The sequence below is a fragment of the Rhopilema esculentum genome, chromosome 11 (genome assembly GCF_057945365.1).
Source record: "Rhopilema esculentum isolate cy_ngs chromosome 11, ASM5794536v1, whole genome shotgun sequence".
In the NCBI taxonomy this organism is placed as follows: Eukaryota; Metazoa; Cnidaria; class Scyphozoa; order Rhizostomeae; family Rhizostomatidae; genus Rhopilema; species Rhopilema esculentum.
This window is the reverse complement of record NC_142825.1, coordinates 2,189,087-2,216,987: the sequence shown is the minus strand read 5'-3', so window position 1 is coordinate 2,216,987 and position 27,901 is coordinate 2,189,087. Positions and strand designations below refer to the sequence as shown.

Genomic DNA, 27,901 nt, shown 5'->3' with positions numbered 1-27,901 from the left:
TTTGCGTTCATAAAAGACATGATTACAATTTATCGAAACAATCATTTTTCACAACTTTTGATTATAATTGGAGATTTTTTTAATGACATTTTTCTAATCACAAAGATCCTTCATACCGACTCTAACAGAATCTTTATAAATGAAATAAAATACAATAGTTATCTCATTCAGGGGCATTAGATACAAGAAGTCGTTTCAAGAGGTTTATAAGATGTTCTCTTGTTGTAAAATATCTGTGAGAAGATGAAAAATCCTCTTAAACTGAATGAAAATTACATTTTTTGTAAAAACGGTTTAAAAAGCAAAACTACGAACAGTTTATGAAACTTGAATAAAAAGTTCGACTAAAATTATTGCATTGAAATTTAGAAAAATCACTAAATTCAAAGCGGAAACGGGTAATATACAAGGTTCTAAAGCGTTGGAGCTAACAAAAGATCGAGCCAGTGACTGTGTTTGCTGCCTAGATGCATTAATTTGCAGTCTTTTGTTCATCCGGTTTTAGTTCACCCCATTCTTATTCATTCGGTTTTTGTACATCCGGTTTTTGTTCAGCTGGTTGTTGTTCATCCGGTTGTTATTCATCCGGTTTTCGTTTATCCGGTTTTTGTTTAGCCGGTTGTTGCCCAGCTGGTTATTGTTCAGCCGGTTGTTCTTCAGTCATCTTATCCTTTGCCGCTATGCACTTTTTAATTTCCTCGGCAATCCAGAAAGCCATTGGGGGTGGAACAGCATTACCAACCTGAATTATTGACTTCGTTATTTTAATTCACTGAGCTTGAACGCTGACATAAAAGAAACTAACATTGAATCTAAGCTCAACGCTAGGAGCGCAACTTTGCTTGCAGAAATGGATCTGAGAAAGTATGCTTAAAAAAATATGCGAGAGAATGACGGGACGTAGGCAGGACTCTGCGACGGCTCACAATGCGCAGGGCACTAGGCTTGGACTTAACAACGTGACAGGATACGCATAGGTACAGTGTCGCTGGTTACGGGTTCAAGACCGGCTTTGGTTGTGTCATCACATTTTCTCTCAGTATTTAACATATGTCTGCATTTAGTGCATTTACCAGTTCCAACCAAATGCTTTGTAACAATGTATCAAACAAGCTTTGTGCGAAGATGTCCAGATAGATTTTGCTTAATGAAAATTGCTTCATTTGTTAATAGAGAGACATGGCAGGCAAAATGTCAGGAAATGAATACGTTTAAAATTCAATTTCTTAGAGCAGATGATCCTAATAAATCCGAACCGCTATTTAGACGATAATGAATATTATTTTATTGTGTCTGCTAAACTACGAACAAATGTCACGTTCTGGTTGGTTGATGGCAAGAAGGCTAAGCAGCCGTCAGAACTGCGAGAGATACAAATCGTCTGGAGCGACTTAATTCGTATGTTCAATTCCGTTTTTTTCAAGTTTTCAAGGGAAAATTCAGCCATCCCTCTCTCCCCCTAGAAACAATGTTGGTTTACTAAAAAGAGAAAGAGATTATGGAATAAAGTTTTTGTGTGGCTTGGGTGTTATTTTCTGGACTATCAACATTGTTTTGGGGGGAAGGGGCCGGGCGAAGATGTGGGGGTTGAAAGTAGAAGTTTTCTGAAAAGGAAATGGAAAACAGAAAAGCACAACGCAAATTGCTTGATGTTCCGAGAAATTTTTGCAGGTATCTCTGCTTCCACTTAGCCGCACAACAGATCATTTATTCACAACAAGAACATTACATAGTCACATTTATTTTGATTAAAGTTGCAATTTATCCTTTATCCGTTACATGTCAAATGAAAATTCTAGAAAGTGACCCCATAGACCTTGATGTGCCCGTTAAAAAGTTTCGAAGTCGTGACTCAGAAGCTGTGACTAAGTTAAATAGTTTCATATTATCTCTTATGCAAGCAAGTCTAAATTAAATTCTTACCAAACAAGATTAACCTTAACGGGCTCGTTTTATTTGCAAAGATAAAAGAACGAAGGGTGTGGTAAAGACATCAGTGAAAAGGTGACATTACCTGTCTGTGTTTGTCAAGTATCGATCCAAAGAAACGGAATGAGTCAGGAAATCCTTGTGAACGAGCGCACTCGCGGACACTAACGACTCGATGTTGTTCAGGGTGGAGAACGCGTCCCTATAAAATTGGAAACAACTGTTAAAGGAAGCGACAACTGGAAACTAACCGGGCTCATTTTTACCACAAAACTTGCCAAATACACTGTTTACAAAGACCGACATTCACTAACTTGCCATACCCTATTTATCACTGGCATTGACTTGCTTACTTCAATTTACATGTCTGTCATTAAAATGCCCTTGATAAGACATCCACTCCAGATTCATCTTCTCAAACCTGAAGACTGCAAACATAAAATCAGCCATATATCTGAGTGTCTTTAAAAGCTCACTGTCTTTAAAAGCAGTGGTGAAAACAAGGGGGCCGATGGGGGGATTGCCCTGTTAATATTTTGGAAGAAAATGGTCTTTAGTTCTAAATCATGTGGAAATGTGACGTCATCATACCAAAACCATTAGCTTCCCCCCTCCCAATATTTGACCAAGTGTCCGCCAATGCCTTAAAGCTTTACTTTGGCGACTATCAATTCAATATTGTTATTCTCTTTGCCTTATGTCCTTTGTGCCCTAGAATACCCTAACAAATCAAGTTGAAAAGAGAAAGAGGCAGAAAGTGAAAACTTAAGTGAGTATACCTGTTTTCCCATTGGCTCTGGATTTGTGATGGTTGTGCTAAAGAAGCCGCCCCACTCAAGTCTTCCGTACAGACCGGCCCAGTTGTTGTGACGATTCCCGGTATGGGGCAAACACCACGGAATCAGCGTGTTGAACTGACGGTCCCCAGGGTCACATTCCTTCCCTTCGGCACAGGAGCAAACTCCACGGAGCTTTCCTTGGCTGGTGCGGCCATTTTTCTTGTCATGGTGAGTATAGCGCCTGGGAACAAATAACCGGTACAAACAGGCATTTTTACTTGCGGCAAGGAAGGAAGTATTATAAGGGAGAATGTTCTTGGAAAAAAAGAACGCACCGACAGGAGTTTTATACCGTGAGAAAACCTATCCTTCGAAACAAGTGATTATAAAATTCAAAATGGCGAAGGTTAAAACTTGTCGCATTCGCCAGTCCGCAGCATGACCTAACTTAGACACCTAGCGTCTTCGGAGCTTTTATTTCGAATTAGAATTTAACAAAGAGTTAGTGGTATTCAGGTTGTGCCAAAGACGTCAATGTACCAGTTGAAATAGAACCGTAGGAAGGGAAAAGCAAGCTGAATGGATCAAACCTTTGTAAAATCTCACTTACAAAACAGTTGAATGCGCGCCATCAGGCAGACGCTCAACAACATTAGGCAAATCCCTCCAGTCGGACCCAGGCTCGGTTGGAATGTGGCGCATTCTCGCAGCAGTTAGTGCAGACATCTCTTTGCAGATATGATCGCGAAGCATTTGGTCTTCATGTGCACGCATCTGGCAATAAAATAAACATTTTGTAACATAGCAACAAAACAATCTGTTATTGTGAAGCTGTTATTGGCAAAACAGTTAGAGATGGTTTGCTAAAAGGAAACTGGAAATGGTATGACGCGATTGTAGAATTAAGACATTAACCAACTTGACAAAAAAAGACTACTAGATTTGTGAAAATCACAAAAGGCAAAAGAGATTGTGTTTTTCGCCGATCTTTATCATACTACCACAGCAAATTCAGGGATTCATTTTTTGGATGTCTAAAAAGAATGTCTAAAAGTCCAAAGAAAACATGGAAGGGAGAGGGGGGGAGTTCAGCTCGTAACAAATGACTTCATCACGACAGCTCACGCATATGTTGTTATTGGATTTGAAGCGAAATGAAAATGTAACTTCAATTAAAGTACTATGGGAAGTGTCAACAAAGGAGCGAAATGTCATTTGATTGAGCCATCAAAGTAAATTAAACAATTCGGTAAACTGCAATCAGAAAGGTTTAAACTGCCAGAATATATTAAATTCATATATGTGCAGACTTCTAAAACGACATCAGATAAGATTAAATTTTGAAGACGTCACATTAAACAAAAACATCACGACATCATGGGCAATAACGTCTAGTATGGTTATGGCTATGTATGGTTCAATGAATACGTGGTTACGTCAGAGTGAGGTTACTTAGAATGTTATTACCTTGCGCTGGAAGTGGCTCTGAGGCTCTGTATACGCCATTTCTGGTCTGTTGGCCCCATTTCTAATTTCAGGCAAATCGCTCAACGCATCACGCACAGTTATTGTTCGGTATGGCGCAGACTCGGTGAACGGCACGGCTTGATACTGCAAAGGAAAGTAGCGAGAACGTGAGGACCATGACATTAAGGCGACATGGTAGTGCAAACGAGGCACCGTTCTGACCTAATGGGGCTTATACTTCACCTATGAATTAGCAGGTCTTGTAAAAGATGTTGACTAATGGGATCAGGAGGCTCACTGCTTAACCGGCAATTAACATATAGATTCAGGTATTGGTAATGTAACAGGCATAAAACTGGAATGCCAGTGGTTGATGCAGTGGATAATATGTGCCTGCGGTGGATGCAGTGGATGATGGGAGCTTCAGTGAAATGGACGAGAAGAACATTTTTCAGATCCAAGAACCAGAGATTGAGCAATCACCATGGAGAATGAATGATAAATGAACTTAGGCAACTTTTAAACATCTCAAAATATGACATATGTTCTGGTGACATTAGGCTTGAAACTTACCCGTTTATTGTCGATACAGACAGACAACTGGCAAGCATGGGATGAGAAGACATGCTTTACTTCGGGGTGGCAAGGTAACACCTCCCCAGGTGCTGCTGCGATAATAATGGCTCTAAAAAAATAAAAAGAACACAAAATATAATTCAATATTCATCAAGATGAGCCCAGTGACCTTGATTTAACGTAATCAATTTGAGTGGACTTATAGTTTCTTTGGAAGTACAGATAAGTTATCCAATTTTATGTTATCTGCTAAAATTCCAATCACTTGCCAAAATCTGTCTGTTTCGAAATTTGCAGGTTTTGTGCTCAATTAAAATAGAAATAATTTGTCAAGTATATTTGCTGAAACATTGTTACCTATTGGCTATCTAAGGAACCATTTGCCTCCTTGGTTGGAAAGCTAGAAATTGACTACACGGTTAAGGACGACGATAGCTACACACCTTCGCCTTGTTTGTGGCACACCATAACTCCCTGCTTGCAATATACCGAATGAACACTGTGGGGTGAACAATAATTGATTCAATGAGGGCTGATAAACATAAATGGTTTCAGTGAGAACAGAAGAAAAGTCACAAAATTATCTTTTTGAGAAAAAAGTCACGGAAAGGCCTTTTCAAAATAAATATGATTAAAAACATATTTCAGAACGAATATTCTCAGAAAACTATGGAAAGTGTATTGTATTTGACAAAAAAGGCAAAATATACTATATTGGCGATGTTGACCAAGGTGTAAGGCTTAAGTTTAATCAGATATTTATGCTTGAATTATCAGAGAAAAGATCAATTTTATGTTTCTGAAGCGCACAGTGAAAGATAAAGGGCGAATGTGTTGTAGAAGACACAAAACGAATTCTTGCCTGGTACCCCATCTTCAGTAAACATCTCAAAGTCAGCTTTAGAACCAGGTTCTTTTTGAAAGACACGAAATTTCTCACGTTTTCCAGAACGAAAAATCGTGGCCTATAGAAGTCACAGTAGCTTAGATACGAGGCCACAAGAGAATTCTAAAAGGAAAAAGACAGGTTACGGATCCGTTAAATGCAGAGAGGTCAGAGATTTTATGAAACAGGTCAATGCTTAAATGTTTAAAAACTGCTAAAAGGGAAAGAAAATAAGAAAAATTAATCATGACTTTCTTTGTAATGATTTTCATTCAAAACTGCTTTCGGTCAAAATGTTGTGCCTAGGTACTTTCCCGCTAATAGCATCGATCTGCCGCTATTGAATAAGATGCCATTTGTTAATGTTTTTCAGCTCACCTTGAATTGGGAGTAATCTCTTGAATTGAATCGGTTCATGCCACTGAAGCCTTGGCATGGCGGACCCCCGCAAAGCAGCTGCACGTCACCCTTCCGTGGGAGCTTCTGTCCCTTACTATCATGTTCCTTCCCCTAATTGGAACAAGCGAACTTTGTCAAGATATACTTCAAAATTACAACGATAAAACGAAAGCAGAAGCAAAGAGACTAGGTGAAGCGATTATGAAAGAATGCTGTCGATATTTTCATATCAATATTTTCATATCAATGTTTTCAGATCCATTTGATACGGTGCAGTGACAGATGCACATTGGAAAAACTTCTTACCTCCATAACCATCTTAAGAAGAAGGTTGCAATCGTCGGTGAAAACTGAGGCATTTGGATAATTCAACTTGAATGCCTGTGCTGCCGATTCTTCCTTTTCGATTGCCCAGTGAGTTTCAGCAATGCCACTTTGATGGAAACCCTGTGTCAGGCCTGAAACGAGGCGAGAAAATCAAAATTCACGTTGATTATGTACAGCGAAATATTTACTTTTCAGGAAGATTTGATAAAGTTGTGTCAATTTGTGATACAAATAATGAAGGGAAGCTATATCAATACGTAAAGTAGACATTTAGCAATTGAATTGCGTTCTGCAAAAACATAATACAGAAAAAAACTGGTAAAGAAGTAATTTATTAAAGGCATTGAATCATTATATAAGAAGAGGGTGTAAGCAGATACGCCGAGTCTTAATATTCAAGTTGCAGCACTATACTAATATATTGGCGGACCTGAGACTCATCATGTGCAGTTCCCTTGTACTGATCTTGAAAATTAGTTTTGGCAACGGGCAGGTATAAGCAATGGCTTATGATATAAAACTACATTGATCACACCAAAAGCAAAAGATTGACCAGTTTGTTCACCATGACTCAATGCCATAAATCAAAATTGGACCACTAGGCACATGGCCAAAGGAAAATTTCATATTACTGTATAGCACCTCATATCGATGCTGTACTTAATGCACATTTAACGCTGCCTTTAAAAGATAGCGAGAAATTGAAGGTTTAGGAGAATCTTAATACGAAAGATTAAACTCAAAATATGGTGAACCGAATTGGAAACGTCTTTAATTGTCGTGGAAACGTTTTATAACCTGGCTTTTCACTGGCAATTTCCTAAAGATTTCTTTGAGACGATAAACTTTGAGATGAAATAAACCCAACATACCACCACATCCTGCAAAAACGTCCAAAGACCTCAGCTTTTGAAACTTGTTTCTAGTGGCTTCCATGACGTCTTCTTCGGGTTTATTTAAAGGCTGATCGACCGGATGAGAGAGTTTGGCCTTTGATTTCCCCTTACCTTTTCCTTTACCTTTACTCTGGCAATCAGAAGGATATTTCATTGAATATTCGACCATTAACGTAAAATAGCAACATAAATTGTTAGGATTATGGGTTTATAAACTTCTTTTCTACACATGAATATTTCCTCATCGGAAACTAAGCATAGGCCTTTCGTAGTGACAATTTGAATTTAAAAATGGCTTTGAAAAAAGCAAAAATTTTGTAAACTAAAGCTTTTCGTCTGACACTCTTTAGAGTTTAAAACGTCAGAACATAGATCAAAATCTTAAAACGTCAGATAAATATTTGATCTACTATGTTCTGACGTTTTAAACTCTGAAGAGTGTCAGACGAAAAGCTTTAGTTTACTAATGTTGGCTTTTTTCAAAGCCATTTTCAAGTTTTGTACCATCAGCAGATAATTTGAATTTACTTTAGTTTGAATTTTATTGAAAAGGATGGATGGGCAACCTAATTTTGTTACAAGGTGTTGTATCAATTTCTGCATATCTAACAAAACAAAAGCAGATACCTAAAACGAAATCTGAATAAGAAGCAATATTTTGAAGTCTTGTTTCAAAGTCTCTGTTATATCAACTGTGTAGCTACAAGGATCTTTGTGGCGAAACTTTGATTTGACCTGAGAAGATTCTTGGCTCTGTGAAGATTCATGATCATCATAATGTACAACAATATGATGAACTCGCTGGTCTTCAAAGTGGAATACAATTATCTCAAGGTCTAATAAATAAAAAGAAACAGGATCTTGTCAATATTACGTGAATCGCAAGGAGGTTTCTAAGGATCATGCTTTGAATGTATTCTTAACAAATTAAGTGCCAACCTTTCCGTTGTTGAGTGCTGCTCTAGCAATACTTGGCAGATCTTCGAACTGGCGAGTATCACCATTATACGCCTAAAATGAACAGCAGTAGCTCTTTAATACTACACGACGGCGAAACAAATAGATAAAATATGTTTGTGGTACGGTGACCACTTTGATATAAAAAATGTTCAGTTTAAGCTTGCCATTGATCTTTGAAAAGATTTTTGGTAAAAGCCAAATATTTCTTCAGATCCGTGACCAAATTGCCGAGACTTTGCTTTGACTTTTTTTTGACATCAGAACATTAAAAGGATCAAAATAAAATTGGGGGTCCCTCTTGAAAATGCCAGGAACACCTCCGCAGAGAAGCAGATAGATGTCTGCGGATAAAAAAGCTTCAAATGTATTGTATTCTTAAGGTCTACTATAGTTTTATAAGCCCCCCTCGTGTAAGCCCCCCTCGTATAAGTTCCCTGCCTTGAATAACCTCAACCAAAAATATTATTAAAATAAATAAGCTCCCAGGGGGGGGGGGGGGGGCTAATTCGAGGATTTTCGGTATGTTTTGATGTCGAAACAAGTGTCAACACAAAGTCCCGGCAATTGGGTCACGGATCCTAAGCAATTTTTCCTTACTGATAAACTGAGCTTTTGCAAATCCTCAAAAGTGGGTAAGGAACATCCTTAGTGTAACAAATCGTAAAAATAGTTTTGTTTCGGAGGTGAATTTCAAGTTCTTGTATTTGATAAACTGTTTACTATAAAAAATAATAGCTACGTTACGAGGTAATAAAGAAACTAACAGATAAAAAGGTACCTCAAGGTAGTAGAACTGGCATGGGACATCATTCTTTATTTCATCTACTGGCAGATCTTCCCCGCAGATAACCGAGCATTTCCCGCGCACTAGCGCAAAATTCACCTCAACCTCTGCGGAAGAGATTTATAAATGGAGTTGCGTTATGATTTTTAACTGTTGCAGAATTGTGAAAATCATTGATGGCGCATAATGGAGCATTTTCTTTTTGTTAAAGCAGTTAACATTAATCTAGAATGTTTGACTGCAAAAATTAAATACAAATAAAAAAATAAAACTTATAAAAATAGTGTTGCTATATAGAAACTGAAATAGGTACTGATAGTGTGGCAGGGTATGAGAAAATGTTGCGTTAATAATGCTGAAATCGAGCACATGCTGAAATGCTGAAATGCGGAAATGAGTTCATTCAAGGTGTTTTCTGCAGAATAAATGTATAATTATGACGACGAACGAAGTTTTATACAGGTGAGATGAGATTCGCTGCTTCAAAAAGATTGGTTTTTAAATAAACCTACCTTCGCTGGTCCAGTAGAGCAAGTTCAGGTCACTGTGGCCCGTTCCAGTGAGACCCTTGTGGGTATCTTCAGGCCTGAAAATAAAATCATTTTTCTGATTTACAAAAATAGATTCAAGTCTGGCTTTTTGAAAACATAAAATTTGGAAAACAAGTGAGAATGGCGCCTTGTGGAGAAAATTAATCAAGTTTTGGGTAAAAACTGCAGCAACAGCTATCAATAGATATATATAAAAAAGCTTTGAATGTACCTGTAAAATTTACGAAGACGCAGAAAAATTTCTTCCAAGCTATCACCAAAGACGCCTTTTCGCTTATAAACTGACAGGACCTGACCTGAAAGTATAACTTGAATTAATAGGAGAAGCCAAATACAAACTCTGTTTTAGGCTAATAAGAATAAGCGAATAAGCTCAAAAACAGACTCGAATAATCATCGAATGTTAGTACACCAAAAGGTAAATGATATTTCAATAAAAAAATTGGAGAATTTTTACCAAAGCACAACGCAAGATGCTTGAAATAGAGGGGACATTCTCTTTGAAATACAGGAGCATAAGACATGAAATACAGCGGACATTCCCATGAGGTACTGGGGACAATAAAGGAGGCATCCCCCTTGAAATACATAAGATATTCCATCTTGATAGGAATGTGTCAAACATTATTTTATGTTACTGTGAAAAAAACCTGACAATTTTTCCTTTCTGCATTTAGTCAGCTATTTTCAAGAAAAGCGACAGAGATTTCAAGTAAACCAGTTGCTATTCTGAAGTGATGTGGCTCAAAGTGCCCTGGTCAGCAAAAGCTTAAGCATCTTAAACAAATAAATACTGATAAGTCGCATGGATCAACAGCAAGATTACGCGGATCCAAAGAACCTGAATCAATTCCTTTGTCACGCTTAAAAGGAGCAAAGGTGCATTCCGGTAAATTGCAAGAAAAATATTTCATGCAACGATTCAAGAATGAATTACTCCAAAATGCCACATGCAAATTTCTGAAAAAAAAGTGAGAAACCTACCTATCCTAAAAGGCGACGGAACATCTAAATTGCTTCCCTTGATATGGTCGCTGCCTTTACGGTAATATTCAGGATACATCTCTTCATCATACTATAAAAATGCAAGGTTGACTACATTGCCTGTAATTTCAAATTGATTGATTGCAAAAAACTATCTTATTGTGGCCTAGCACTATGTTTATGCATAGAAAAACAGAGACATTCTATGGGACATATTTTGAAAGAAAAGAGCGTAGATAACGACTTACTGAAAGAAAAAGAACGGCAAATACAGTTGAGGTTATCTTTAAAAAGAAATTAGAGGAAAATGCTTGCTACCAAAGCCATCCGAGAAACGGAATGTTCCGATGGATGGATAAATTGCAAGACTCTAATTCTTTATGGAAGAAGATTATTTTGGCAAGTCTAAATTGTGCGCGACAAAAGACTGGTTAGGGACGGAACGTTAAGCAAAAGATGGACGGATAAAGACTTTTTATCTTACATTTTCTTTTCTCTTGCCTCTTTCCTTTGGCTTTTGTTGTACTCTGCAATGCAGCAGATAAAATTTGTCAAACAAAAACGATATAAAATGATTTTCATCAGCTACGTATTTGATACCACAAAATTTAACGATGGAAGAAATAACAGAAACAAAGCATACTGCAGTACTTTTCGTTTGACACTCTTCAGAATATAAACGTCGGATAGTCGCCGAAAGCAAACTTTTGATTGGTTCTTGTGTATTAGACTAAATGAATTCAAAAATTGTTTGAAAATAGAAAACTTTTTATTCAAAGAAATTTGAAACTTCTGCACCGCTAAAAACTGTTTGAAAATGAATCTAATCTCTTTCGAGGTAATTGCTTAGATCTTTAGAATAGGCTTACACTTCAAATTTAACCATCTCTACTTGTAGTGGATGTACTCATTCATGGCATATTTAAAATGAAAATAAGGTGCCATCACAAAATTTTCTCTCATAATTAAAATATACAATATTTTTGGAACAGTTGAGGTGCTTGTAAACTGCTGGAGTTTTGGTGTCCATCGAATCTCTCGAAAATTTTATTAACAGAACTCATTTTATTCAATTTTTTGTACTTTTGAAACTCACTTGAAGGTAAACGCTTCGGGCATGCAAAAAACAAAGTTTCCTGGCAAGTACTCCTCGTTTTTGAACAGAACTGATCTGCAGATGCAAAATAACGCCGTTACTTGTATGCATGCATTTAAGCAGATTTATTAAGGGTAACTAGGGGTAAGTTTAAAGGGTAGCAAAAGGTAAGTTTAAAGGGTAGCTAAGTGTATGCTTAAAGGGTAGCTACGGGTAAGTATGAGGGTAGATAAGGGTAAATATATAGGGTAGCTGAGGGTAAGTATAGAGGGTAGATAAGGGTAAATATAGAGGGTAGATAAGGGTAAGTATAGAGGGTAGATAAGGGTAAATATAGAGGGTAGATAAGGGTAAGTATATAGGGTAGATAAGGGTAAGTATAGAGGGTAGATAAGGGTAAATATAGAGGGTAGATAAGGGTAAATATAGAGGGTAGATAAGGGTAAGTATATAGGGTAGCTAAGGGTAAGTATAGAGAGTAGATAAGGGTAAATATATAGGGTAGATAAGGGTAAGTATAGAGGGTAGATAAGGGTAAATATAGAGGGTAGATAAGGGTAAGTATAGAGGGTAGATAAGGGTAAATATAGAGGGTAGATAAGGGTAAATATAGAGGGTAGATAAGGGTAAGTATATAGGGTAGCTAAGGGTAAGTATAGAGGGTAGATAAGGGTAAATATAGAGGGTAGATAAGGGTAAGTAAAAAGGGTAGCTAAGCAATAACGTTATAAAAATATGTATTTCGAATTTTTAAATTTGGACCTAAGAATCAGAAGAACACCATGAAATTAATCCTTTGAAGATAACTTAATTTTGTTGCAAATTGACTGCGAGGAAAACAAAATGACAGTGATTTGATAGAGCAATTGATACGTTCATTTGATGATATCTCAGAAAAATTGTAACAGACCAAACCGTTTTTGCATATTTAGAGGTATTTTATGGTGCTTTTTCAGATTATGAAGTCTGAATTAAAAGACATCTAAATAGATTGTCACGACACTGTCGCTTGGATGCCCTGTTGCTTTTCTATGAAGTATTAGGCTGTTGAAAGACATTTTAAAATAATCCAGAAGTAGGAGTTAATATCAAGTTATACGTTCTTAGATTAGAACAAATACACGAGAAGTCTAATATGAAAAGGACAGAATGATTCTATGAAAGTGTGGTGAAAATGAGAGGAACGTGCAAACTTGAAAATACAAGACAAATCTGTGGACTATTTGAGCATACTTGTAGACGGTTTTGTCGTCCGCCTGTTCAATGACATTGGTGAGTTCTGGAGTTTTTTCCTGCAGACGATGAAGCAAGCATTTAAAATTTTACCTGAGCATTTAAAGAATCACAACTTAACTTCACATTTAAACATCATAGCAAAAATAGAATATAAGATCTTAATAATAAGGAATATATGTCTCGCAACATGTGTCATGTCTATTTGCAAAAAATAACATGAAAAATCTAAACAAGAATTGAATTGTTTACTGCCATGGCTAAATGTGAAGGATAGAGAGAGCTAATGAGCGGGGCCTAACGACAAGGAACCTTGACTGAAAGAAAATTAAAGACAACTTTCTGAAAACGTGTCACTAAACAACAGAACAAAAAGCAAGACAACTTTTTACTGAAAATAATCTATTATGTTGCTTTGAATCAAAATCGAAAAAAATAGCTCTATCTTGCAATAGAAAGTGAAAATCAAATAACCAACAACAGCACTCTTTAACATAGGCCTATATCAGCTTGCACAGGGACAGGGGTACAGGGGCAGGGCTACAGGGGCAGGGGTACAGGGGCAGGGCTACAGGGGCAGGGGTACAGGGGCACAGGCGCACAGGCAAAGCGAGATGGGAAAACAAAATTTTGCTTTATCGAATCTCCATAATGATAGGTCCAAGCGTCCGAGTGTTCCACTCCATTTGGAAAGCATTGTCAATAACCAACTTCGAAAATGTCAATTTTAGATTGAGCAAAACAGCCATACCTTTAACGCCGTATTCTTCCTTGTGCAGCAAGGGCATGATTGATACGTAGGCTGCTTGCTTGTGAAAACATCAGGTATGTCTGTGAATTTACCTTTATCGCAATCATACCTGGATGAAAAGTAATAAAAGTTCAAGCAGTAATGACATATATTTTACCATCTCCATAAAAAAAACCTTCTACTAAACGACTTATAATATGAAAATATTCAATTAAACTTAATGGCATAAGCATAAGGACAAGTTTTAAAGATCCCCAAATAGTAAATTGATATACAACGCTGCGAGGGTTATGAAATTTTGTAGATGTCTTACCAAATTAAGGGCAATGAAGGATAATAGATTGAAATTTCAGGTTTACAAGGGTTTTGACAAGTGATACAAGAGCGATGTAAAGACAAGTGGATAAGAATGAAACTGGATTAAGCCTACCATTTCTTGAAAATGGCTTTGAAAAAAAGCAAACATTTCGTAAACTAAAGCTTTTCGTCTGACACTCTTCAGAGTTTAAAACGTCAGAACATAGATCAAAACTCTACGTTAGGAAATATATATAAACCCAGTTGTGGATCGAAATAGGCCAATCAGAAAACACGAGCACATGACTGTTGAGGTTGACCTACCATTTCTGGATGAAAAACGAATGGCTTTCGTCATCTTCTGTCTCTGCTTCAGGAATCAGTTCTTCGGCGGCTCCTTGAAGGAACCATTCTGAGCTCAATTTTCTTATCTCTACCTACGGTAACAGAGCCCAAAAGGTTCATTCACAATTGGATTTTTTTCAATATCTACATAAAATCAGATAGGTGTTTACAGTAACAATAACCAGTTTTATGATACAGAAAGCAAAGACTTCAGTGACACCAATGACAGGTGAAGAGAGCCTTAAATTGTGACACATAATGGATTTGTTTCCATAAACCAATTGCAATGGTGCTACGGTGCTACGGTGCTACGGTGCTACGGTGCTACGGTGCTACGGTGCTACGGTGCTACGGTGCTACGGTGCTACGGTGCTACAGTGCTACAGTGCTACAGTGCTACAGTGCTACAGTGCTACAGTGCTACAGTGCTACAGTGCTACAGTGCTACAGTGCTACAGTGCTACAGTGCTACAGTACTACAGTGCAAACGCTGCCATGTAGAGTCTGGGTGAATATAGATTTGTCAGCAACAGTGTAAAGAGAGTAGAAGATTTCTTACGTCACATCTGGACAAAATGGAGCCAAGTGGGTTGTCATCACACTCATCAGAGAAGAAAACTTCAGCGACATCTCCTGTTTCTCCAAGGACTGTCTCAGTAGCTCGACTGGGGTAGAAAAAACCATTTCATTGGCCTATTTAACGGTGCAAATAGAGGATGACGTAATGAAACATAGCAACATAGATGGCATGGTCAAATTGATGTTTAAATTTTTGTTTGTGTTAAAAGAAGAATATGTCAAATCAAAACAATTATTGTATTCTTGTCCATGCTTTCTTCAACATCTAAATTCCCCTACCAACGCGTTATGATCAATCTGATGGCAAATCACAAGAAATCACTTTCTTGATTTCATTTCAATGACAGTCGAGTAAAGTAATGTTTTTGGCGTTGCAAATCGATAATAAAAATGGGGGAATTACTAGAGCCACTGCGAATGGAACACCCGTTGTCCACGCTGATCCTGCCACATGTATGCAACGCGACAGATGAACAATGGAGCACTCTCATCGTCAGAGCAGACCTTGACAAAATCACCGACGTTAACCTAAATAGAAGAAAGTTACTCATTTAAATCCATTATAAGAATCGCTTAACTTTCTACACCAGAATTTCTATACCAGAATTAATCCAGTTCAATACACCGTGGCGTGTACAGCTCTGTCTATACATCACCGAGCACTTTATAACGGAGCGACAAAAAAAGTAATTTTCGTTATTCAAAAGATATGTTTTTGTTTATGTTTATGTAAAACACTAATCTTAATACCAGGTTTTTCATAACACAAGAATTCAATATGAAATTAAATAAATAAATTAAATTTGTTTACATTCGTTTATGAAACAAAAAGTACAGTTAAAAATTGCGTTTTAAATGAAGACTTAAATATTCCGAAGCTTAGAGCTTTAAGTCGGAAAATATGCGATTCAAAGTCGCAAAATCACAGATAAAAGTTATGGAACAAAATTTTCGGATAAATATTTCAGGTCTTGCGAATTTTGTAAACAAGATAATTGAAACATTTTCCTGGCAACATTTGCAGTCAGTCAATCTCTATTCTCACTAACAGACTGACTCAAAAGACGAGACTTGAAAATGTTCTCACCGTTTCTCCGTTTATAGAAACAGCCGAGTAGTAAGTATTGTCGTTTATTGTTTCAACTGGGTTGCCGATCCATTTCACTTTGGTCTACAAGTTAACAAAAAAAGGTTAGGCCACGATATTGAGCTTCCTCGGGTCAATAAATTTTGCAAACTATTCACAACTTGGAGGCAATTGTTTTTGGATGTGAGTTCCCTTATAATTTTCAGAACTCTAAGAAATTATATAAGTCTAAGAAATGGCCAATGTAGAAAAGAAATTGCTGAAAAATGCCAAAAAATATTCATCAAAACCAAAGTATCACACAATCATCGCTTGCTAGATCATTACATGAAGTTGCACGAAATGATTACACGAAGTAGTTTACCTGAATAGTTTTTGATTTTACATTCTTATGCTTGGGTGAACCAAGTACGGGGACCTAGAATGGGTAAGAAAAGGCACGGGATAGCAAAAGTATTATATACAATTGGAGGTTGGAAAGGAGCTCTGAAGTTTATAAACATTAAACACAATAGAGACAGGATTACAAAAGGCTCCTGTCTTGTTCCACTCCTATTCATAATCTACCTGAACGATTTCGAAACATGTCTAGAACAATCGAAAGCCAGCATGTTACGATAACATTTAACGATCTACTTAAGAATGCTCAAAGAGAGCTTCTCGGTACTTCAGAATGGATAGGAATTAATAAACTGACTCCCAATCCGAAGAAAACTGAACACATGCTGATAGGTCATCCCCCGTAAAAGTCAATAAATAGATGTCTCTGAACCGCTAATACTAAACAACTCAGAAATAAAGCGCGTAAAACAGACAAAATCACTTGGAATCATCGTTGATGAAGGTTTGAACTGGGAACATCACTTCAAAATTGTTAAAGGGAAGGTTCGTAGAGGTCTTTCATCACTTAACAAAATTGAAAAATCTTCTGCCACAAAAACAACTACATAATGTTTATCGGGCCATTATAGAAAGTTACTTGCGCTATGCAAATGTTATTTGGGGAAGTATTCCTAGTGCTAAAATAAAGATCCTGCAAAATCTACAAGACCGAACCCGAACTTTTATTTAGGGAGGTAAAATTAAGGATAACTGCTCACATAATTGGTTTGATGTAGAGCAGCTAATTAAATGCGATCGATTAGCCATGACCTACAAGATTATGAACAGGACGTGCCAAGAGAGCCTTTGGGATAAATTTCCCCTGATATCCTTGTACTCAAATTACAGAACAAGAAACTGCAAGGAAATCCAAATTCCAAGATATAACCTTGAATATGTGAAAAAGGCTTCTGATTTTCAGCTCTTACTGCGTGGAACAGCATCACTATTTAAATCAGGGAACTGCCAACCCTTTCGCAGTTCAAAAGAAACTTAAAATCATATTTCAAGAGCTGAAACTAAATCAAAACACGACTCCCTGGAAGAGCAGCAAATAGGCCCTAACAATATATTGTATTTAGATTGTAAATTTAATCTAATTTTAATTTAGCTTATTCTAATTTAATTTAGTTTTTTCTGATATGCTGAAGGGATTTTTATTGCATAAATAATTTAATATGAAATATGAACATGAATGTTATCAAAGTTAAGTGGAAAATAAACATACAGTCGGGTTGTCCAATTCTTCATCTTCTTCTTCTGCGTTTTTGACTTCCATATACGGGCACCTAAACCAAAGAAAATGAATTAAACAGTCCTTAACAAATGTAGCACAATGCATGCAAAGTCAAGCGAAAAAAGGATTGTTTTGTAGTGGCCTTATACCTTCGGTTGATACAACACTGTTTTGATTTTCCACTGCCGCCGAACTTCTTCATATCTTTGCAGCACTTACATTCACCGCAATCTGGTTGCTGGCATACGTCACAAACCCCGCAACGTTTCTTTCGTGGCCCTTCATTGCCTTTACTCTCTATTTGGTCTTTGAAAAACATGTCGAAGATATACCGCACCAATGGAGTGGTGGTAGCCTTAATTGGAAGAAAGGCTTTTATTTAGCTTGGCTTGTATGACAAGCAGTCCTTGTTGAAATGCTACAATAACTTCCCTAAACATTGCACCCCCCCCCCCCCCATCCTTCGGAACAATGTTGACTATTTCTACGTGAATGTTTTATAAACGTGCATTTTGATGTGCTAGATTTACTATTATCAAAAAAGAATAACAATTTTCTTACGAATATTCTGTAGAGGGCAGGGAGAGAGTGGTGCGGTGTTAGAGATTGTGTGGTAGGGAGAGGTAGAAAGAGCGTTGTATTGGTTTTCAGAGGACGTTTTGGCAGGGATTGTAGCAAATCTGTTATTTGATAGTCGTTTATAGGAAGTAGAAAACAGGCTTAGAACTGACAGCTCTCATAGTTTCGCTTAAAATGTATGCACATAACACCGTTCTTGTTTCGATTTTGACACCATAACATGACACCATAACACCGATCTTATTTATTCGATTTTGATTAGTTAACATTGTATATTTATGTATATATTGGTAGCTATTGTTTCTTATATCGAATTAAAATAAATTTACAACAACAACCGCTATGTTGCATAGCTACGTAGATATAAAATGCTTTCCCAGTGAATGAATTATTTCTTAAATAACTTAGCTTTAATGCCTGTTCTACTAACAAACGTTTTAAAAAACGGAAAATTGTAGAAACATGATTATTGCCTGTAGTAGAGAAAATGTATTAGTATAGTCAATTTAAAAACAGGGGAAATTTCCTAAACACAATGGTGCAATTTTGTTACAAACCTTGGTTGGAGCTTTCTTTTTGGGGCCTTCAGCTTTAATTCTCATGCCACGTAATTGACGCCTGTGTTTCAGAGTATGTAAATCTGTATTGTATCAATTTCGAGAAAAGGAAGTCGTAGAAAAATAAATAAACCGAGAAAAAACCAGTCATAATTGCTCATCAACGAGCAAAATAGAATGAGGCAGGTTGTAAAAGATAATCATTGGGAACAGTTGAAAATCAACATTGAATCGACAGTCTAGGGCCATTGCAAAATGAATGTGAAATGGAATGTGGTTATTAGCTATACTAAAAAAACTAACAAACAACTTGCTCAAAATGACTGCCACAAATAATTTAACTAATTTTTTGACACACAGAAACGTATATCGGAATCAACACGAGGGTAGTTATCAAAATTCCATGTCACCTTTTGCCAAGGGTAACACCAGCCAGTTTAATCAAATCTCTAACACACGGTGATGTAATGAGAAGTCTTTCGTCTGGTTCGGCAGCTGAGTCATAGCTCTCAATCTAGATCATTTCAAACAAAGATAAAAGCGTATATGTCATTGAAAACATTCGATATCACAATATGCTTACCAAGTATGATATTGCGGCAGCAGTTTGTGAACTAATATTCAGATAAAATTTGACGATCAAAGAGTTGCATTTAAAAGAAACGAGTAATGTCGTTCTGATTGCGAGGCTACAAGGAGGGTACTCCATATGTTTTTCGGAGAAGCAGGAGTCGTCATTTTCTGGGGTCGGGAATCGGGAGTCGCTAACACCAGGATTCGTGGATTGGCAGTCGGGAATCGGGAATCGGGATACAAACGGGAAATCTGGAGACTTATTGGGTACCCTCTACAATGCCAAAAGACTTGGAACACTGTCGTCACTTTTCAAGGTCAAATCAAACCATTCCCTTTTCACCCAGGGAATAATGTTGCCTAGAATGGCGAAGGATATTTGAAAATGGCGTTTACAATATTTGTCAAACTATCAACACTGTACTAGTTCATTTGCTTATTTTGTTTATTTGTTTCTACCTAGCATCTGAAAATAATTTTTAGGGAACTGAGAAGCTTATGCTTATCGAACAGTGTCCTGGTCGATTAGCACCTCGTGATTACAGAGAGCTGGAGACTCTCCTCAGTCTGGGTGAAAGTTTCTCAAGGCCAAGGACTCGAACCACGGACCTTGGGACTGCAGTCAGCGCCTCAAGCAACTGAGCCATCCTCGGGCCATACTAGGGGAAAGGGGGTGGAAGTAGTGATTTTATTTCGGAAAAGAAAGGGAAAATATATAATAAAACGCAAATTGCTGGATGTCCCAAGTACTTTTGGCAGAAACGTGTAATGTCGTTCTGCATGTGAGCCTACCTGTTCGACAAGAAACTGTGAATGGCGGAGAAGAGTATCTTCGGTGAATCTAGGACAGTTTTCTGGAGGAACTGTTGTCTGAAAGGATATAAATGATGACGTCATTAAAATCTATTTTTAGAATTTTTGAATTATGACCATACCGCCTGAAAGAAAACTTTCCCGGCTACCCAACTTAAAGGTATGTGGGCTGACAAAAAGAGAACGTGATGAAAATATATCGGTCTAGGTTATTGGAAGAACAAAAAAGCAAGTCAAAGTGAATAGAAAGCAAGTCAAAGTGAATAAAAAGCAAGTCAAAGTGAATAAGTGAATAAAAAGCAAGTCAAAGTGAATAAAAAGCAAGTCAAAGTGAATAAAAAGCAAGTCAAAGTGAATAAAAAGCAAGTCAAAGTGAATAAAAAGCAAGTCAAAGTGAATAAAAAGCAAGTCAAAGTGAATAGAAAGCAAGTCAAAGTGAATAAAAAGCAAGTCAAAGTGAATAAAAAGCAAGTCAAAGTGAATAAAAAGCAAGTCAAAGTGAATAAAAAGCAAGTCAAAGTGAATAAAAAGCAAGTCAAAGTGAATAGAAAGCAAGTCAAAGTGAATAAAAAGCAAGTCAAAGTGAATAAAAAGCAAGTCAAAGTGAATAAAAAGCAAGTCAAAGTGAATAAAAAGCAAGTCAAAGTGAATAAAAAGCAAGTCAAAGTGAATAGAAAGCAAGTCAAAGTGAATAAAAAGCAAGTCAAAGTGAATAGAAAGCAAGTCAAAGTGAATAAAAAGCAAGTCAAAGTGAATAAAAAGCAAGTCAAAGTGAATAGAAAGCAAGTCAAAGTGAATAAAAAGCAAGTCAAAGTGAATAGAAAGCAAGTCAAAGTGAATAAAAAGCAAGTCAAAGTGAATAGAAAGCAAGTCAAAGTGAATAAAAAGCAAGTCAAAGTGAATAAAAAGCAAGTCAAAGTGAACAAAAAGCAAGTCAAAGTGAATAAAAAGCAAGTCAAAGTGAATAAAAAGCAAGTCAAAGTGAATAAAAAGCAAGTCAAAGTGAATAAAAAGCAAGTCAAAGTGAATAAAAAGCAAGTCAAAGTGAATAAAAAGCAAATCAAAGTGAATAAAAAGCAAGTCAAAGTGAATAAAAAGCAAGTCAAAGTGAATAAAAAGCAAGTCAAAGTGAATAAAAAGCAAGTCAAAGTGAATAAAAAGCAAGTCAAAGTGAATAAAAAGCAAGTCAAAGTGAATAGAAAGCAAGTCAAAATGAACCACGGAGAGGATTGGGGACAATCATTGCCGAAGAAAGAATAGCTGCTGTATTTTGATCGATGCTTAGTTTTTTATTTTTTCAGTTCCTTTTTATTTTATTACGATTTATACTAGAAACGCAGTAGCATCTAACTAATTTTGATGTACAAAGTTCCTTTTTGTGTTAAGTCATATTAAGTCTCATTCACCGTACAACACGTTGGACGAATTAATTATTGAAATAAAACCAGATCCTTGACACAGAATATTCAGGCCGCACCAATCAACCTTCCTATAGAGATAACGCTGAGAAGCAAGCAAAGAAAAAATTTATCTGATCAATTCAGTAGTCAAAAAGAAAGACGAGGATACCAACCTGTATCTTATTTAACAGATCTTCATATCTAACTTCAGGATCTATGTTGAGAAATTCAATCACAGCCTGTAAGGGATACGGTGATGGTTAAAAACACGGTCAATGATCAAGATGGCTAAGATCTAAACAAGCAAATTGGATTACAACCTTGATAAAGAGACAATGATAAATAGAGTCTAAATTGAAGTTGTCATGCTTCTCTTCCTGAACTGATTGACAATTATAGACGTTGGTATCTGCTTTCTTACTGCAGTTGCGTCTACTTTATCCTGGCGTTCTTAAAAATACTGCTTTTGAAGGTAAAGGTCGCTAAATGAATCTCTTAGGTCATGTACAGCAATTGAGAAGGTCAAACTTAATTGATGAGAGTTTGGTGGAGGATATTTCACTGCGAAAACAACAAATTTTCTGGTATATTGTTAATGAGCCTACCTTACTCATGTAGATTTTCTCCAGAACAGCATTCACAAATGGTGCATATTCATCAGAAGGCTTGACTAGAATGTACTCAGCAAATGCTGTTGATGAGAAACAAGAAGTAAAACACAAAGAGGTATAATTGCTTCAAAACTTCTGCTGCAAAGATCTGAGAGAAAGCAAAACTATTTGCATTTGTTTCTACATGGCAGAGAAAATCAAATTAAATATGTAAGTTGTGTGTGGTACATCATCTAAAAAACGATAAAGTACGAGCGAATAAATTAAGTACCAAAATGAGTGTTTAACAAAGCTTACCGGTTGTGAAACCAATCAACGCCCTTTCCCCACCGTCAAAGCCTGTAATCCACCATTCGTTAATTGGGCCAATGTTTTTTACAGCAATGCCGCCTAAATGCGAAGGAAAAAGAAACAAAATTACTTGACTTGAACTTAAGTGAAAACATGCCAAATTTCAACGTAAATTTAAGTTCTTTTTCGTTTCCTTTTTCATAAAAATCTCAACATTTATTTCAATACATATAATAAATTCCTTTGCCTACATTAAACTTCTTGCATAACTTTGCAAGTGAGTAATGTTAACAGCACTGAAAACAACACTACCGTCAAAGTTTGAATCAATTTTATCAGTCTATGGTTAAAAACAAATCAAACAAAACTTCCAAATGCTTTTATTTAGAATTTAAAAATTATCAAAAAGTCAAAATTCTCAGCTACGCAAGGAACAGTCTCAAAGCTTGGAACCTTTGGGAGACTTTGCAAAATTTGATCAAATCATTCCTAACAGGTTCTGTAAATTACGACACTATAGATCAAAGAAAACTTTCGCAAGACCAGATTTAGGTGTTTGAAAACCAAGGTCATTATCACTGGCCTTGTATTTTGTAAAAAGTGACACATTTTCTGTTATTTTTATGACCACTAGACTTTTAAGTGTCACTGTTTCTCAATGTGCTGCTCTTTTCATTAAATGAAGAGAGAAAATGTCATTTGAGTAGTTTCCAGCCAAGGTTGTTCAGAAAAATATTTAACAAAGGATTTCAACAATAGCCTGGAAGCCTTATCATATATTTAATTGCATTCTGTTGCAATTTAGCACAAACTGGCCTAGGCCATCATATTTTGTACAGTTGAGAATCTATAGTTGAGCAATAATGAATTCTATGTTGAGATCTGGAGGTTAAAATGTGTATATGACCTTAAAGACATGGACAGAAATGTTAAAGCTTCTACTGACCTTCTGGGGAAGGATCTTCGTCATAAATTGGCTTAAGGAAACCGCTCATCATTAATTCTTTGTTTTTTTCAATCAATCCAGTATCAAATGGACACAGATGTGTATTTTTGTCGTAAACACTGAAATTAAAAACAATTTGTTAAAGATCAAGGGTATTATTTACAAAATTGTTTGTTGTACAAAACAACAATGAAGCTGCCAAAGCTAATGAGATTGCAAAGATGAGATGGGATGATGAGGTATCAACAACTGTAAAAAGGAGACGAGAGCTGAATTTTTAAAAATTTAGTACCGGAAATAAAGAGAGTGGGGAAGTTCACAATTTTTGAAAGTAAGATTATATTGGGGAAGGGGGTGCTGTTAATTGCTATATTTGATGATCAATAATGTATGTAGATAAAATGCAAACTATATGTAATATTGCAATTTTGTAAACAAATTAATTAACAAGGTTATTCAAAAGGAAGTCTTGTGTTTCTCTCTTATAACTTATCAAATTAATGCAAATTCTGAATTCTAGTTCTTCAATAGCCACTAAGGACAAATCTCACCGATTAAAGTTAAAGCATTTCCAGTTACTGATAGCGATCTTGGTTACAATGTACTTAAGATGAAAAGCACAGTTACACATACAGAAGAGTACCATGTTGGGAGGGGTGTACCAAGTTGGGAGGGGCAGATGTGCAAGTTTGGGGGGCATGCAAAAGTAACCAGATTTTTTGCATTTGCAGCTGGCCATATTTTAAGAATACTTATAAGAGTACAGATTACTTTTATTATAAGAATACTTTTAAGAATATATTATTTAAGCAATAGATGGAAAATAAATGTAAGAAAAATACCATAAAAGTATATGTAATAGATAAGGCATAAAGAATCACAGAGTGAAGGAAATAGAAACAATATATAATGGTTAATTTTCTGGTACTGCAACTGGTAGAAGGCACCTTCAGCAGCCAAACTACAACACTGTAAGGACAAGCAAGAGCAGTGAAACCTTTCACATGCACCAACCTGAAATTTGTAATTTTATGTTGTGGCTTCTCTTCATAACCAACATCTTCACCAGAGAACAGAGACAACTTGGGATCACATAACGCACATAATTCCTCAACCTAACAAAGAGCAAAAGCTTGGCTTTGAAATAAACAAGCTAATGACTGTTTATCTAGCCCTAAAGGAATAAATTGAATAAACTTATACAGTGAAAAATTGACTTTCAAGTTCAATGGCATTTCCACATGAGCCTAAAACCACAGCTACAACTTCAAGAAAATGATTGACGATATATGTGCTTGCCTACATGAGCTTTAGAGAGTTTGATTACCCACAAGAATTAATAAGAATTTGGCAATTAATTGGCATTTCCGCTTGAGTTGTGTCATACCCTATTATTCTAAGTATCATAATTTACTAGACCCCATGTACGGGATTTTTGTAGTCTGTGAGTGGATAAAAAGATGGCATACATACATACATGTGTATTACTAGTCATAACTACAGGTCACAACAGGTTCTTCTGCTTATTACTGAGCTGTTCAGCTTGTACCTTGTTCTAGAAATGGCAATTTCAAAGTCATATAAACTAAACTGAATTAAATATTTTAAGAATTTGTAAAACTTACTGCATTTTCTACATCTCCAATAAACATTTGTATTTCTGAATTGTTCAAAAACTGAAGACATTCTTTGCATCTTTCAGGAAACTAAGACAAAACAAGAGTTTAGAGGTAGATGAATCAACTTGCTCTCTCTGTTAATCCACAAAGTTCATATGGAAAAATAAAAGTAGAAAAAAGAAAAATATTTTTAAACTGCACCTTTTTTTGAACATTGACCTCTGTCTCATTTGTATTGTCACTGCAAAGAAATAATTCAAATTGTTAAATTGCATTTTCAAATGTTTAGAAAGACAAGAGATCAAAAGACTTAAAATTATGGATGAAACTTATGTATAATAAATATTTTGGGAAGTACCAGCAAGCTTTAGAGATTTACACCATCTTCTAATCATAGTCTTAAAGGATTTTCAGACTAAAATTCCTTTTTTAGATATATTACCATTTCGTTCTTCTAATTGTTTTGTAGAAACTAAAATCAACAAATATGAGCAGAGAAACTTTAGAAGTGTGGGCTGACAAGGCTGTAAAACTCACAATAAATTTCATATTGTTTCAATATACTGTATATAATAACATATAAATACATTTTTAATAAAAATTACTGTTTTCAGGTTTGACATAAAGCCCTTGAAGCACAGAAAAGGACAGTTATAAGCTGTTACTCAGAGCATCAGGCTTAATGAGATTAGTGGAAATATCTCTTCACTGAAGGTTGGGTTAAACCAAATGGAGTAATATTTATGATGGTAAAGCAAGTATTTAATTCAAACATATAAACAGTACATCAAAAATACATCCATACAGTAATTTCTTTGATTAAACCAAAAGAGTAGTGCATTTCGTCTCATTGCTCAGAATAGAAACATACATACCTTAAAGATGTCTTTATTTTCTTTCTATTCTGAAAAAATAAATAATATGGACAACATTAAACAGGACATAGAAATTTTAATGCAAATTTTAAAGATACTTTTGCAGCAACCAGCAGGGAGAAAGCAAGTTTTTATTGAAAATTAAATCAGTTTGGGTGAAAAGCATTGGGAAGTGATACACCCATTGGCAAAATTTCCAATGAAGATGATATTAAACAGATGGAATGGCCAATTTATGTTGTTGCGTGGTTTGATGACGAACAGACCTTTAAAGCATAACATATTTATTTTCATACTATTTTTCTCTGGTAATTTCTTCTGGCAGATTTATAAATGTGAGAATACTCCACTTCATGTTCAAGAGAATCAAAAAGAGAGAATCAGGCTATTATTTGATTTAATATGAAATAAAGTTAAGTTTATTTACCTCATCATTTTCTTTACCATCTTCACATAGTGATTTTCTCTTGGTGCTAAAAAATTAAAAATGTAGTTGTTTTTTAGTTGCTAACAAACAAAATAATCCTGAAAATAATTTATCCTGAATTTGCGTTTCAAAACTTCTTCACAACTTTTTGCATAAAATATTTATACTGCAGATCTCTGTTATATGTTGATAAACAGGGGGCGCTCTCTATTTAATGAGATTAGAGAGAAAGCTTCTTCTTCCCGCTTTTTTATGACTTAGTCTAATTTTTGTCATTTTATAGCATGTATGCAGTACAGTTTAAACTGAACTGACCTTAATTAAAAAAAACAAAACATCAATATTATGGCCTATATATCCTTTATCTCTGAAGTAACACCAATGAGGGATTATGGAGTGTACTGTTTATTCTTGACAGTGCTTGGGGCTCCATGGTTATCTCATTGATAATGTATACCAAAAGGGCATAATGGCTTTGTGCACTCATGAAAATTTCTAATTAAACTGATAGTGTATGCTAAGTTCAACTTAAATTCACTTTGAATCCAACAAGGGGTGATTATATCTAACAAACAACAGCATTTATAACTGGTCATATTTTTTTATAAATCAACAAAGCACATTCAACATATAACGTCATCGAAAAAGGAAGCAAAACACAAAAATGTACAATGATAAAAATCTAAAAGTGAGGAAATTTTTATGCTAATTAATTTCTTGAATTGAAACTCTTAATAGATTTTACCTCATCAAAGTTAGATGACCCTGTAAAACTGCCTGTTGTTTGAATAGTTGAATGCCAATTACCATGGTAAAATAACTGTCAAAAATCCAACTTGATTTTGAAAGACTCAAAAATTTAAGTTGTGAACAAATACAGAATACTAATGATCTAAGCAGCATAAGGGAACTAAGTTGGATAACTGCTGTCCTACACAACATCCCACACAAAAACATTACTACACTTTACATCCCACATTAAAACATTACTAATATTTAAAAAATAGACTTTTCTACAGGAATTTATCTTATAATTTCCTTTCTTGTAGTTAGCTTGTTAATAGACCTCTATACTTGTAATCAATGATGTCAAATCAATAAATTTAGATTTCAAACGTCAATTAAAAACGGAGAAAATTTTTTTGTGAGTCTTCCCCTAAAGGTCAACAATCTCAACGGCTAGAGAAAGTATGTTAGTTTCTAAAGAGACCTGGCATGTGCAGACTGTGTATCAAGGTCCGCTCGGGGGGCGAGCATAAGAACCTTTCAAAACAACGAACGATCTCCTGCAGGCAGCTGTCACACATTTGATGAGCTGTTGAAGAACAAAATTAGATGCATTGTATCGCCCAAAGGTCTGAAAAGCACTGCAGTTCTTGACAAGATCTCGATAAAACTATTCTTCTGTATTGAAACAGTACAACTACAGTCGTGTGTACGTCTCACACTGCCTGGTGGCCTAAAGAGCGATATAAGCGAAGAAAAACCTGTTGCTCTCTCAATATACTGGTTGATTTTATCATAAGATGTTGAGAACAAACCTCAACAATTCTGATATTGTCTTTGACGGCATATTTGCTCTTTTTGCTGCACCAAGGAATCTCAAAGCAAAGCTTGCGAATTGGCGCCAAACTTCTTCCAGCCTCTCTCACAACAATCAGAAACA

At 35.9% G+C, this 27,901-nt stretch overlaps 1 protein-coding gene across 1 annotated transcript; it reads right to left on the bottom strand.

Annotated features, from left to right (window-relative positions):
- LOC135687271 (DNA (cytosine-5)-methyltransferase PliMCI) lies at positions 1–27,901 on the bottom strand. Its single transcript, XM_065203795.2, has 40 exons — positions 27,777–27,901; positions 26,236–26,281; positions 25,809–25,837; positions 25,135–25,174; positions 24,940–25,020; positions 24,329–24,429; positions 23,315–23,433; positions 22,375–22,467; positions 22,072–22,157; positions 21,640–21,705; positions 20,046–20,123; positions 19,091–19,194; positions 18,681–18,741; positions 17,694–17,899; positions 17,536–17,596; positions 16,291–16,344; positions 15,927–16,010; positions 15,243–15,367; positions 14,820–14,925; positions 14,240–14,352; positions 13,619–13,727; positions 12,868–12,926; positions 11,635–11,709; positions 11,023–11,065; positions 10,539–10,629; positions 9,766–9,850; positions 9,516–9,589; positions 8,998–9,110; positions 8,199–8,270; positions 7,236–7,389; positions 6,343–6,494; positions 6,016–6,147; positions 5,614–5,760; positions 5,195–5,250; positions 4,749–4,860; positions 4,176–4,319; positions 3,319–3,482; positions 2,709–2,949; positions 2,015–2,131; positions 1–742 (listed from the first exon to the last, which is right to left on the bottom strand). The coding sequence occupies exons 1-40, from the start codon at positions 27,806–27,808 to the stop codon at positions 635–637; spliced, it is 3,933 nt and encodes a 1,310-aa protein (XP_065059867.2). The 5' UTR covers positions 27,809–27,901; the 3' UTR covers positions 1–634.